The 15,012-nt window shown below is 40.1% G+C and overlaps 1 protein-coding gene across 1 annotated transcript in view; it reads left to right on the top strand.

Annotated features, from left to right (window-relative positions):
- The window catches only part of LOC141986246 (uncharacterized), a 46,264-nt gene extending 33,404 nt beyond the window's left edge, over positions 1-12,860 (top strand). Inside the window, exon 3 of the mRNA XM_074950548.1 lies at positions 12,764-12,860. Within this exon, the coding sequence (XP_074806649.1) occupies positions 12,764-12,860 (97 nt within the window). The remainder of the gene's footprint in view (positions 1-12,763) is intronic.
- The last annotated feature ends 2,152 nt before the right edge of the window (positions 12,861-15,012 follow it).

Genomic DNA, 15,012 nt, shown 5'->3' with positions numbered 1-15,012 from the left:
ACATCTTTCTCTGCTAGAATGAAAAAGCTCATTATTAAATATTTGTTCCCAATATAGGTACTTACAGATTGTAAACACATCACCCTCTAAACCGTGTGTGTGTCATTGCTTCCCGGGAAAGGAGTGTTATAACTGGGCTGACTAGCTGGCTTAGCTGGTGGGCAAAAGAATGAGGGGTTGGGCTATCCTACCCATTACTTTTTGGGTTCTTAAAGACACTTTGGGGAAAAAATAAAGACAAACAAATGGAGGCTACTGGAGCAAAGTTTTCCATCAAATGCCTAGTTTTTGCTTGCTCCCAGATTACCAACCGATCCAGATTGCTCTGTATCAGTGACCTGTGCTCTTCATCATTTATCTTTTCCCCCAATTTTTGTGTCATCTGAAAACTTTATCAGTGATGATTTTGTTTTCTTCCAGGTCACTAATAAAAGTGTTAAATAACATAGGGCCAAGAAACGATCCTGGTAGGGTCCCACTAGAAACACACCCATTTGATGATTCCCATTTATAGTTACATTTTGAGACCTATCTGTTAGCCAGTTTTTAATCCATTTAGTGTGGGACAGGTTAATTTTATATTGTTCTAGCTTTTTATCAAAAATGTCATGCAGTCAAAAGTCCAATGCCTTACAGATGTCTAAGTATATTACATCAGTACTATTACCTTTATCAAACAAACTTGCAATAGCATCAGGTTAGTTTGACAGGGTCTGTTTTCCATAAACCCATGTTGACTGGCATTAATTATATTGTCTTTCTTCTTTATTAATAAAATCCTGTGTAAGCTTCTCCAATATCTCGCATGGGATCAATGTCAGACTGACCGGCCTATAACTACCCAGATCATCATGTTTATCTTTTTAATATTGGCACATTAGGGGGGAGGGGATAGCTCAGTGGTTTGAGCATTGGCCTGCTAAACCCAGGGTTGTGAGTTCAATCCTTGAGGGGGCCATTTAGGGATCTGGGGCAAAAAAAAAATATGGGGATTGTACCTGCTTTGAGCAGGGATTGGACTAGATGAGCTCCTGAGGTCCCTTCCAACACTGATATTCTATGATTAGCTTTCTTCCAGTCTTCTGCAACTTCCTCAGTGTTCCAAGACTTATTGAAAATGAACATATAGAGTCCACCAAGCTCCTTACATAGCTCTTTTAAAATTCTTGGATGCATATTATCAGGACCTGCTGATTTTAAAATGTCTAACTTTAATCACTGCTGTTTAACATCCTCCTGAGAAACTAGTGGAATGGAAAGAGTATTATCATATTATATTACATGTTTTTTCCTCCCTTGTTTACTCCTTTATCACACCTGGTAGAAATCTATGCTGTGGGTCTAAAGCTCCAGTTCCTTCTAATGACCTAAGTTGGGGTTCAATATGGTTCCATTGGGAGATATCAACTGGTTCCTAGTGCCCCTGGAGTTGGGGGAGGGAGCAGACGATGTCTTCCCTGAACAAGTCTGGGTCCAGGGGGCATGCTGCATTAAGGGCTGCCATTTCCAAACTTTAATGCTTGATTTTGAAACCTTAACATTATTTTTATTTATTTGTATATATTAGTTACATACATGCTATGTGTTAGAGCTGTGGAGTTGGATCCCACAGTTAAGGCACCCTTATCCAGTTCTATGTTACAATAATTTAGAAATTTATTGCAATATGTTTACTGCTTATTTTTTTATTAAAGTTATTAAAGAAAAAAATAAAATGAGGAAATTTCACACTGGAGCAAAATTTCCATTTGTCTGACTCCCCCCAGTCTATCTGGTGTACTGAATATGCCTAATTCTCTTTATAAAATTGAAAAAAGCAATAAACCCTTCTTCATCAATCTTATTTCCCAAACCTTATCACTTTTGTTGCTCTCATCTGAATGTTCTCCAATTTGTCTTTTTTTTAAAATGTATCCTGAATCTAATCAGTACTCCTATTGAAGCTTCAGCAGTACTGAACAGAGCAGAACAATTTCCTTGCTTGTTTGACATATGTTTTTTTCTGTTAATATCATGCAATGTAACATTTTCTTTTTTCAGAAACATCATCTCATAGTTGACTCTCAGACAATTTATCATTTGCTATAAAATTACCATATCCTCCTTTTTTGTACGACTGCTTGGTCAGTACTTCACAGTCTAAATATGACAGGTTTCAGAGTAACTGCCGTGTTAGTCTGTATTCGCAAAAAAGAAAAAGATTACTTGTGGCACCTTAGAGACTAACCAATTTATTTGAGCATAAGCTTTCGTGAGCTACAGCTCACTTCATCGGATGCATACTGTGGAAAGTTATACTGTGGAAAGTTACACAGTTAACAGATACACAAAGTTACACAAATAACAGACAGAACACAAACAACAAGGAGTCTGGTGGCACCTTTGGTGGCACTGCAGTTTCCACAGTATGCATCCAATGAAGTGACCTGTAGCTCACGAAAGCTCATGCTCAAATAAATTGTTTAGTCTCTAAGGTGCCACAAGTACTCCTTTTCTTTTTGCGAATACAGACTAACACGGCTGTTACTCTGAAACCAGAACAAAGTAAGTCACCAAGCAAAATAAAGCAGAACATGCCAGTCTAAGCCTAATACATTAAGAAACTGTTTACAGGTAAAGTCTCACCCTCAGAGATGTTCCAATAAGCTGCTTTCACAGATTAGACACCTTCCTAGTCTGGGCCGAATCCTTTCCCCTGGGACAGTCCCTGTTAGTTCCAGCTGAGGTGGTAACTAGGGGATTTCTCATGACTGGCAGCTCCCTTTGTTCTGTGCCACTCCCTTTTATAGCTTTGGCCCAAGGCGGGAATCTTTTGTTGCTCTGGGTCCCCACCCCTCCTTCTAAATGGAAAAGTAGCAGATTTAAGATGGATTTCAGCATCATGTGACATGGTCACATGTCCTGTGAGACCCCCCCCACAAGCCTCCATTCTCCCTGGGCTGGCTTACAGGAACACAGGAAGGCTTGCAAGTAAACAGAGCCATTTACAACCAATTGTCCTAGTCGATGGGAGCCATCAAGATTCGAAACCATCATCAATGGCCCACACTTTGCATAATTACAATAGTACTTTACTTTATATTTCTAGCTTCAGATAGAAGAATGGTACATACATACAAATAGGATGAACACACTCAGTAGATTATAACCTTTGTAATGATACCTTACAAGAGACCTTTTGCATGAAGCGTATTCCAGTTACATTAAATTCACACTCATTAGCATATTCCCATAAAACCTATTGAGTGCAACGTCACAGCAGGCATACGCTATATTGCAGACACTGATAATGTAATAATGTTTAAACATACACTGAAATGCAAAACCTGAGGAGTAGAAAGGGTAAATTAGCTAATCTTCAATATTAAGTGGATGTGCAGCATATGGTGGTTCTTCTGTACTCAGAATACTGTTTATAGATATATGTATGCAACATTGCTGTGGCTGTGTTGGTCCTAGGATTTTAGAGACATGCTGAGTGAGGTAATATCTTTTAATGCACCAACTTCTGTTGGTGAGAGAGACAAACTTTTGAGTACATTTCCCAGATGTGAAAAAGAGCTCTGTGTAAGCTCAAAAGCTGGTCTCTCTCACCAGCAAAAGTTTATAGATACAATCAGTTTTAATGGCTCAATCTTTTCCCATTCTTTGTATATTAGTATTATTTGTATTACAGTAGTGCCTGGAGGCCTCAATATAGTCAGAGCCCCTTTGTGGTAAACAATATACAGGCGTACAGGAAGAGACAATCCCCAACTCAACCCAGATAAGGGAGTGGAAATCCATAAATTTGAACTTGCACTTCTATTTCATTAGGGACATAATTTTTCCTTCACAGAAGTAAAAGGTTTTGTTCCTTTATTGTCTAGGTCTTGGGGAAGAGGTGATACAGATAATGCTTGCCTTTCCTTTCCTACCTGGACCCACCAATCTCTCATTGGCTCTTAGAAGCACATGCTTGGGGTTCCTCTAGCCACAACTGCCTCTAGAAACAAACTTTATTCACTTGTGAGGTTTGGGAAGAGGAGAACTCCTGCCTCAGCCCCGTGGAACCCAAACCCAGGGGTTCTCAAGTGCTGAGGGTGGAGGAGGGAAGATTACTTCCATGGGTGCTGCTTCTTCTCTGTGTGTGGACAATAGTGGAGGCATGGAGTCTGAAATATGGGTAACCAGTCTTTAGCTATTACTAGTGAAAATTAAATTCATTTTAGTGGGACTAATTTCAGTGTGAGATATTACTCATTATGAGTAATTGTGGAGGTATCTGTTCCTTAAATATGTGATGTTGTGTATTAATTAGTTGAGGTTAAAACTGGAGCCTTGGTTAATGTGTCGCTTTCTATTCAAATTACATAAACTAACCCCAGAGCCCTGTACACCATTAATTTGCAGCTAATATAGTTATTTTTGTTCCATTCTGTTTTGGGGTGTTTTTTAAAGAAGTCCTGGATTAATTTATTTTCACTGAGGTTATCCTTAGCTTTGCTATGGGCCTGCTGCACACTTGTCTAGGCCAAATTTTCTGTGCGAGTAGCCCCATTGACTTCTCCCAGCTACATGCGCAGGATTTGGTGTCCAGTCCCACAAGGTGCTGAGAAAGCACAAGTCCCCTTGTGCCAAATTTTCAGGTTCTTACTAATTTCTCATTCAGGAAAACTCCTGATGAAGTTAAGAGGAGTTTTCTTGAATGAGCATTGAGTCAAAATGTAGAAACTAATTGATTTCACTGGGAGTTGAGGGTCTTAGCACCTTGCAGGATTGAGCCCTTGGGCTTTTATATTACTCACTGTCATATTAGATTCCAGTACCTGCAATAAGACTGAAGGAAATACGAAACTGAATGTGCTGTATTTCTACTGCTATAATTCTAGTTGCTAAAATACTTGACATATGAGAAAAGCCAAATGTTAGGTTAACACATTAACCAGTCCTAGTACTACAGAGCTGCCCTTATATTTCATTTTAAAAATGTTGAAGACAGCTCTTTATGGTAATTATCAGCACGACAGAACAAAGGTTAAGATTTCTAGTAATTCTCTTAAACTATTTTTCCCAGGTGAAATTTAGCACAATGATCTCAGCCCAAGTGAAATGAGTCTTGAAAGCAAAATAATCCTCATTGCAGGGTATGCAGTTCGGTATTTTGGAAAAAAGAATTAAAAATAGCTCTTTGCTCCAGGGTCTGTTCGTTCTGTTTGTACAGTGCCTAGAACAATGGGGTCCTGGCCCACTAGTGGGGCTTCTTGGAGCTTCTGTAATAAAATTAATACATAATATTTAATTTTTAATCTCATACACAGTGGGGCAAATTCTTATTTCAAGGTCAGATGATACCTCTACACTGTGAAACCCACCGGAGAGGCAGGAAACTCTACTAGTGTGATGCTTCTCAGAGGTACCCAAGGTTGTGAGGCACCTTGCTACCACGTGCTATTAGTATGAGGAAACTTTGTCTGTGCCTGCTGATTGTCAGCTCCCCAACTACATTGGTTGGGTAACACAGGCAGTCCCTAGACCTACACAGGCCCTACTCTTTCTCTACAGGTTAATAATAGGCACACTCCAACTTCCGAGTCCTCTGAGCATCTTCCTGGAACATCCAGCCCCTCTTCCACTTGCAGTGTTTACAGATTTGCTGCTTCCAAAAAAGCAGTACACACCACCTTACCAGTTATACCTCAGATCACTGCTCTACTTAACATACAGCACTTATGTACTGATTATAGTAAAAACAAGTAAGTTTATTTAACAAATATAGAGATTCCAGTGACAGCAAGAAATAGTACTAGAAAGAAAGAGTCACATATAAAATAAAATAATAATTTGCATTCTAGATTCTAGACTTTATTAATAAGATACTTTCATGTCTAATAAAGTATTGCTTCCTAGTGCTTTCTAGCCAGGCAGTCTATAATCACTTTTACATGAGACCAGACATGGTTAGCTTGTTTCCTAGGTGAAGGAGCTAGAGTACCTCTGCACTCTTAGCTATATCCTCACAATCCATTGTCTTGACTCGTGAACAGGATCCCCTCCTGCCATGTATTTCTTCCTTTAAATTTCCTGTCTTGTTGGCTTTGCAACCTTTTGACTGGCATTGGGCTCAGTATACAGATAGGCATCCGTTGTGTGACAGACAATGCTCAATACACACATGACCAAATGGAGAAATAACTGTCTGTCTTGAAAGGAACCTAAGACGTCATCTCCTGGTTATCTACCTTAACTCCAAGACTCTGAGAATATCATTTCAGTGGATACATAATTCCTTAAATAAAAGAACAGGAGTACTTACGGATACAGATTAACATGGCTGCTACTCTGAAATAATTCCTTAAATGTTATCTGTACACAAATTTCAAAATGATTGATAAGCCTCCCCTCTGCACCACAGCAGGTTGCGATGGCCTTCTGAGGGCAGTCCAAGGGTCTGTGCTCTTATGTATCAAATTCAGCCCAGAACCCAATGCATCCTAGGGGTTGTAGTCCAGCAGGATTCTAGTAACTGGAGGCTAGGACAGTTAGGATTGCTGGGAGGACTGGTGGCGGGGAGTGTAATAAGTTCCCTGTCTCCAGAGTAGCAGCTTCAGCTTTCTGGGCAGGTTCTCCAGAGTTTGGATTTAGAGGAAAAATCTATCATGGGACTCCTAACAGAGAGAGCAAAGAAGGAGCTTGGGATGGTCTGTACAATAGAGGTCTGGTAAAGGTGCTGGAGTAGGCAGGCAAGTCAAGGTAATCTTTGCAGTGAGAAGTGGAATGAGCATATGAAACTCAAGCAGATGGCTGCTTTGCTGTTTGGGGCCTTGGTTCTGGAGGATGTGGTCTCCCCTATACCTTAGGTGTCACCATTTGGAGGTAGTGAGCTGATACTCCTGCAGTCAGGGGAAAAGCTTTGTATGCTCCTGACCATATAACCTTATGGTGCCCATATTGTGAGATTAGAGGATTTGTGGTGTTTTTCATTTGGGATTTTGTTTACCTTGTAATGATAGGGCTTTAGTTTGGATGGTGTGTGGCTTTAGAGACCAAAGGTTCTTCTCAGTTTTGGAAAGCAAGGTTCTGGCCTGTGGGGGCAGAACAGACTACTGAAGTACACCAAATGTGTCTCATGGCCAAATTATTGTATCTCATTATCAAAGTGATTTAAGAAAAAATACTCTACTTGTTAAATACAAATTCTTTGGGCCTTAATACAAGGAGAAACACAGTCAACGGCTTCATCTGATCAACTGACCAATACCTGGAAGAAACTGAGCTTAATATGGATCCTGCCATCAAAGAGGTAAGTAACTGGTTCTCTCACATGCTTTGCAAATACAATGATGATGATATGGCAAGTATTGTAATTTATGCTGAAATTGTATGTCATTATCAACCTAGCTGTAGAATACTCCCTGTTTAAAAGAAACACTCTTCCCCCGACCCCCAAAAAAGAATGCATGGATATGCAGTGTCAGTTTTCATTATTAACCTTAACTCAGAATTATATTATGTTTGAAGTTTAAATAAGTTTGTTAACCTTTGGCTAAAGTCAGGTTTAGGGGAAGTAGATGGGGGCGGGGTTGTAAAATAAGAAACAGTGATAAAATATTATTTGGCATTTGAGAGTCCTGTGGAAGCTGTTAAAGAAATCTTTGGAACAGAACCAATCTTTATGTGAAATCGTTATTGATTGTGTTGAGAAAAGACCGTTTTAAACACTCTCATAGCACTGCCTTGCCTGCAGAAGTAAATCTATTAAACTTAGATTATGAACTTTTTGTGTACGAACTCAGTTGTCTTAGTGGACAGCTAGCAGAATGTGGGCATTATTATCCTCTCTCTTTAAACCAAACTTATTAAAATTCCCATATCCTTGTCCACTTGTGTTCAGCTGCCAATATTTTCAAAAGCTCACATTGGCTCAAATGGCCTGCTATGCACTCCCATAGGACTTGACACGTTTTTGGGCATGTAGCAGTTCTTCAGGACAGATTGTTGCTTGTGCTCAAGTCCCCAGAGCATGTTGTGTACCTTAGAGGACCCCTTATTTACTGCTACAGAGTGCGGGATGGGGTGCTGTATAAGGATTTTCATGTTTGCTCAAAGGGCCCCATGCTGTTGGCGATTCTGTTATGGCAGGGGCATGACTAAACCTGTAAGTGGTGTCTGAGTAACTTATTCTCTTTGTCAGTCACTCACTGGTAGCTCTGTGTATCACACACCTAGGAATCTGACTGCTAACTGATTTTTAAAAGCCCTAAGCATCCAAGAAAACATGATGAGAGAGCGAGAACTAGCTGTTGATCTTTTGGGCTACAGCTGGGCTGGTAGAGGGCATTAGGTTAGATAAACATATGACAGAGATGCATCCTGGGTCTGACATTTCTAGATGGTGGCTTCAGCACAACACCTAACTTTGTTAGGATGGTACATGCTGGTGCTGCTGAGGGAGACAAGGAGGACAAGGCCTGTCCTGGCTCACAGAAAGAAGAGGCTCTTATACCCTTGGCAAAGAGCCTCAGAGGAAAGGACAACCTTTCTTAACCTCATCTAGGTAGTCCAGTGATACAAGGAACCATCATGGTACATGGTTTCTAGAAGCTACCACATGATGGCTTTGGGCTGACCAGAGTAACACACAGGAGCATGCCTGCTCAGTACCTCAGGGCCACCACTGCCAGAAGACTGTTGGAGACACCACTGTCATCAGCCAATTTGTTGTCTTGAAAATGTATTAGATGTTACAGTGAGGAGAGCTACACAATACACACCTTCCCTATGAACAGAAGTAGTCAACTGGAAATCCTGCAGGAATTCTGAGAGTCATTTTCCATCCAAGAGAGAGAGAGAGAGCAGTTGTCACATACACATTGCTGAAGGTTTCCAGGTGGACAACACTGCCTCCTGGTATAGGAAGCATGCTGTGTGTGTGTGTGTGTGTGTGTGTGTGTGTGTGTGTGTGTGTGTGTGTGTGTGTGTGAAAGAGAGAGAGAGAGAGAGACTGACTGAGACACTCAGCTTCAGTTTATAGTGGCTGCAATTCTTATGTGCTGTTCAAGTCCTCCTCTATTCAGAATTTGTGAGTGGAGCCATTATGTCTGGATTCATCCTTGGTGAGTAGAATACTATGCACACCATGCAGATGCCTACAAGACCAATCGCACATGACTTCTTCTCACAGAAAACTCATCCTGTCCAATAGTCTATATCCTTCCTTCTCTCAGATGAGAAGGTACTTCTTGTGAACTTGACTCTTTGCCCACCACCCTCAAAAAAAGAGTACCACATAACAGTGCCTTTCACTCCACTTCAATCATCCTGATGAGGGCATTTTGACTATTTAAGTACCTCGTAGGACTGGTTTAAAAAAATCCCATCAGCTGGAAAATTGGGATTTTGGTCAATGATTTTTTGTAGGTGAAAAATATCTACTTTCTCCAGAAATTTTTGACTTTTTGTCCAAAAAAAAAAAAAAACCCAAAACCCCACAAAAAAACCTCACCTGAAAACTTTCACTTCAGAAAGGCTGCTGGAGTGCCTCATGGAAGTTGTATTTTAGTTGCCTTATGCCCCAATTCTCCTCTAGGTTACCCCCCCCACACACACACACTGCATTACATCGCACATGATACACCATGACCAAGAATAACCCTTAGCAAGAGAAGAGACCCTGATGCATTATGAAAGATACAATCTCACCAGGAATTCCAGCCCATAAGGGAGAATGGGGACCTGAAGCACCCAAACTACAACTCCCACAAAGCACTGCAGCCACATTTGCAAATCAATTTTTTTCAGTTTACACCTGCAAATTTTCAGTTTTCAATTTTTCATCTCAAAGTTGAAATGTTCTGTGTGCGCAGGGGGTGGGGAAACCATGTTTTGACCAGCTCTAATATCTGATGCCAACTTCAGAGCAGTGGGAGACAACAATATCCATTCTGCCATCTCCCTGAGGAGATACAAAACAAGTAAATAGAATATCTACATAAAAAGGGGAAGAAATGAAAACTCCATAGAGTCGCACAATGACGGTGTTGAATATGTACATATGGAGCACAAAGTGAGTTTTCTACGAGATTAAATAAAGAATTTGGAGACTTTTTGAAAGGTAATAAGAGTGATAAGGATTGATAACTCTTGCATTTCCCTGGTCTATTCACAATAATGTTTGGCAATACTGTCACATATAATGATGTACTGCTAAACTGCACCATGCTTAAGTTTATTAAAAATTACTTTACTTGTCAAATGTTTTGATTTGTTGAGGGGATGTACTGTCCTCAGCATTCTCCACATTTAATGACATTAAAGCTAGTAGCAAGGGTTTAGGCAAGGGGATTCCTTTAAAATTGGCTGTCTGTATTTAAGTAAAAAATATGTTGCTGTAATAACGGAGAGAAGCAGCCGCATAAACCTAAATCAGCACAAACTAAATCCCACAGAAACTGCTCATCCATCCACTTGAAAAACTTCAGTCTGTTTTGGCTAGAGCTGAGGGTAGATGTGTTGCAACTGCAGAGAGAATAGTCAACCTCCTAAATACATACATTTTTTAAAAATGTGTTGCAGTGGACCGACTACATGAAGCAGTGAGCAGAAGAGCAGAGATTTCACATGAGAGCCAGTTGTGGTGCCACAGCCCCTCTGATAACTCCTCACTTCCCTGAGGGGGTCAGTCACAGCCTTCCATTGGGACCCACCCGCCTACATTTGTTACATTACTGTGGAGGGGGCTAATGGAAGACCACGATACCTTATGGCTAAAAGAATAGGTGTTAAGACCTCTTCCAGTGTACCAAAATTACACAAGAATTTGGGCTATATATGTTTATTCTGATCCAATATGAAAATTCAGTTGTTCAGTCTTACATTTGATGAGATGGTCTAGGGTCCAGACTCCAAATGTTATATACTACATTATAGTGTAACAATCAGCCTATCAAATTAATTCCATTCTCCACCAGCTCCTTCAAGTTTTATCCGCTCTTATTCCCCACTCCCATCAGCTGCTAGTCCCCTCTGTCCATTAGTACTGCTAACAAACTACACCTGTATTGTTTTTTATAACACATTATTTTGTTTCTGTAGCTATATTTAGAAAAAAATAGAAGAAAGGTGAACTTTAGAAGAAAGATCCCCCAAAAGGAAATAGAAACGAAGGGCTGTTTGATCAAGAGTCCATATTATATTCCAGAAAAATAAAGAAACTAGCAGTCTTCACTCAATGTCTAAAGATGGGAACATTATTGTGTTTACAGTGAGAATGGTTCTTAATGCAGTATACATTTCCCCACAAAAAAAAATCATTAACTTAAAGTTGCTTAAGTATGTATCCTATCAACAATCAATCAATCAAAATAAAAGAAATCACAACTTAAGATAATATTACCATTTACAGTGACTTCTCTACCACCCAAACAAACTCAGACTCCTCAGGTCAGGTCTTCAGCTGATGTAAGTTGACATAGTTCCTTTGAGGTTTTTACTGCTTACATCCTATTCACTTTAGTAGGATGTTTGAAGATAGAGCTGCCTGAGTAATTGGCAAAGAATAACTCGAATGATGAATTCTCCACTTTCTCAGTTTGTAAATTATCCACCATCAGATTTGGAGGTTTCTTTTATTTTTTTACTCTGAAACAATTTACTGAATGTTTTCTTCGCATTTTGACTTGTCGTTTGTGAGCAACTTATAGATAGCATTTGATATTTAAAAAATTGAATTGTTATGCCTGGGCACAGTCATATATGATTCTTGCCTGATTGGATAACTCTTACCCTTTGTTCTGAATATTTGTAAGCAAGCATTGCACAGTGCACACAAACCAAGCTCCGCACCCTGGAACCACTAGAATGAGGTAGTTGTCTTCTACTGTAGATTGTGGAGGCACTCGTAAAAGGCCTGATCCAAAGACCACTGAAATTGAGGGAATGGTTCATACTGACTTCAGTGGCCTTTGGATCAGACATAATACGATTCAGTCTCTCTCTCCCTCTTTTTTCAAAAGCAGTAAGTGAAGAAAATGCTGGCACTGAATTATCAATATTCAGAGTTAATGGGTCAGTCAGAGGGAAAAGGGCCCGCTCTCACTGCATGCACAGGAGCAGTGGGGTGGACTATCAGGGACAGTGTTTAATTTGTAATGGAAGAGGTGCTAAAGCAATGTTTTTACATTCATAACTGATATAGCAAGCCCAAAGGTGCTGGGGCTATGAACTGCCAAGCCTAGAGGTGCTGAGGCTCAGCCCTGGCACAAATTAAGCACCGGCCAGGGAGTCAGGGTGCCATAAACTAGCTAAGAATTGGCAGAGTGCGTTGGTGCTGAAGTCATGCCCCTTGCAAAGCTGCAGAGGGCCATAGCGTAGTTGCTGAATCACTGGCTTTATGCCAGCTGAGAGCTTGGCTGGCCACACACAGACAATATCCAGCCCCTTTATGCCACCTTAGCCACAGAAAGGTGGTGGAACTTGGGAAGGCTTGTGGCCCATAATATCAAGAATAGTGTGTGCTTACATGCTACTGTAGTTGTATTATTTTAATTATTCTGGTAGCACCCAGGACACCCAATCAGTGCCAAAGCTCCATTGTGTTCGGTATTGTACAAACATATAGAAAGACCTAGACTATGCCCTGGAGAGTTTTCACTAGTCTCTACTTTGAATCAGATTATTTTCTTACATTTATCTTTGCATGATAGCTGTGTTTTAATTGGAAAAATACAGAAACTTGAATTGCTTAAACTTTGTTTAATACCGTTAACTTTTTTGAAAACTACAGGAGAGTGGAAGAAGTTTACTATGAATATAAAAAATTCTACAAGTATTCTGATCTACAAGGAGATGATGAATTGGATAGTTCTGCAGAAGAACAATAATAAAACTGACCAACTCCTTATATTTAAAAGAAAGGATTTTCAGCCCTTATAAAATTCTTGTGGTCTAAGTATTACTTTTAAAGATAGTCTCATTAAAATTATGTTTGAGGAGTCAAAGCCATTTATTTTATTACTTAAAAAAACCCACTGCCAGTGTTATGTAGCCATATAATTTTTGTGTAGATGAATTTATGCAAGAAGTTAATCTAAATTAAACATTATGAGTATGATCAATAGGAACTTACTGTAAGAGATGCTGCAGGTACAGAATACTAAGGGGTGGGATAGATGAGGACTGGGCATCCCTGAATATTGGGGTACCTGCAGGAGATGCTAAGGCAGATTTATTGCTACCCATAGACAGGAACTTCAGAATTAAAATACCAGATCAGATCAGTGGTTCATCTAGTCTGGTATCCAGTCACTAACAGGGGCCAGTACCAAATGCTTCAGAGGAAAGTGCTTGAATCCCCTTGGCTTAAAAGCCCATCTCCCCCCCCCCCCCCCCCTTTGTGTCTGGCATCATAGGCAATTAGAGAATAATTGGTTCACAGGAAAAAAATTCTTCCTCAATCACATCAGTTAGTGCTCAGAATTATGAAGGTCTATATTCCTTATTTTATCTTCCCTAATGTAATTGTGCATGTTTGCATTATAATATAAATGCACATGGTGAGAGTCTGTGCTGTTCCTCTAAGAGGTGCAGCACAGATCTTGCAGCCCAGAGGGCTGGGAGCTTAAGTGGCTTTTAGCCACCCTGGTGCCCTCCTGATTGTATGCTGTTCCAAGGAGTGAAGTAGCACCAGTGTAATTTAGACAGCATGGAACAGCTAAGTTATGACAGCCTTTCCCAGCGTCCCAGAGGTGGCAACACTTCTCAGAATCTCCAAAGTGCTGTGACCCCACCAGGGCTTGCAGGGGGATGCTTGGAGGACAGCCAGTAGCCGTGTATCTCAGTGTCTACACCAGGGGAATTCTCCATTTGACAGCTCCAGGGCTTTTAGAGGATCTTTGCTCCATTTGGGACTTTTACCTGGCATAAAGGGGTCAGAACAGAGGTGAAAATCTCACCCCTATCCCTTTTGGAATCTTGCCAAGCTGTTAGACACTATGATAATCTTGCAAAGAGTTCTACAGGCTAATTATGTGAACAAATTTTATATATATACACACACATTTACAGTTGGTGGCTTTCAATTTTAGTGGACGTCCCATTATTCTTGTATTATAAGAGGTTGAATAGAGCCCCTCAAATTACTTTTCTGTGTCATTCATTATTTTTGATACCTCTCATTACATTCTTCTCTAGATGAAGCATTACTCCATGCCTTATCCAAAGGCCACCAAAGTTGATAGGCACCCACTAACTTTGGGATTTGAATTATATACCGTATGCTTTATCATTTCTGAAAGTACTGTTCCCTTTGCCAGTAGATAATCTCTGAGTACTACTAACTGGGAATATAGTAGACTCAGATGGTGGACATGTACATTATTCATGCATCTCACACATTATCATTTCTGAGACTTTCATTTTGGGTCTGAAAGGGGAAAACGTAATGCCACATTTTTAGAAGCCAGTTATAAATTCTCTTTTCTGCTTTTTTCTCATTAAATAGTTAGGCTTTCACCACCTTATGTCATTTTGCAGAGCAGTAAAAGCTTCAAGAAATCAGTATTTGCTTTAAGCTCTGACTTCAATTTAGAATTTGCCAGGCACTTTATATCTGTGGGGACAGTGCTCTGTGAGTAAATATGGGCCTCAAATTAAATAAAAAGTTTGTGATCTATAAGCTATGCACCCTTAATGGGAGGTCTTCAACTGACAAGGACATATTATATGTCTCTGTAAGCTTAAAACTCCACTGCCTTGGAGAATGGGTGATATTGACTATCTTTAAATTGGTCTGTTTGGTTGTGCAGAATTTTAATTAAAAAGTATTAAAGTTCTCAAAAGCAGTGAGTGAGGAAGAAGCTGATAATATGATGTTGGGCATTACTGCCTTGTACATCTGCACAGAACCACAGCACAATCTTGCCCAACAGAACAAGGCATAAAATCCATATCCTCCAGAACCAAGGGGGCTGAGAATACTGTGGAAGCAGATTATCCAGGAATGTGGAAGTGATAAGTAACGTGTATCACTCAACA

Source organism: Natator depressus, chromosome 4 (assembly GCF_965152275.1).
Source record: "Natator depressus isolate rNatDep1 chromosome 4, rNatDep2.hap1, whole genome shotgun sequence".
In the NCBI taxonomy this organism is placed as follows: domain Eukaryota; kingdom Metazoa; phylum Chordata; order Testudines; family Cheloniidae; genus Natator; species Natator depressus.
Note: the sequence above shows the minus strand (reverse complement) of the source record. Positions and strands in the feature narration are given on the sequence as shown.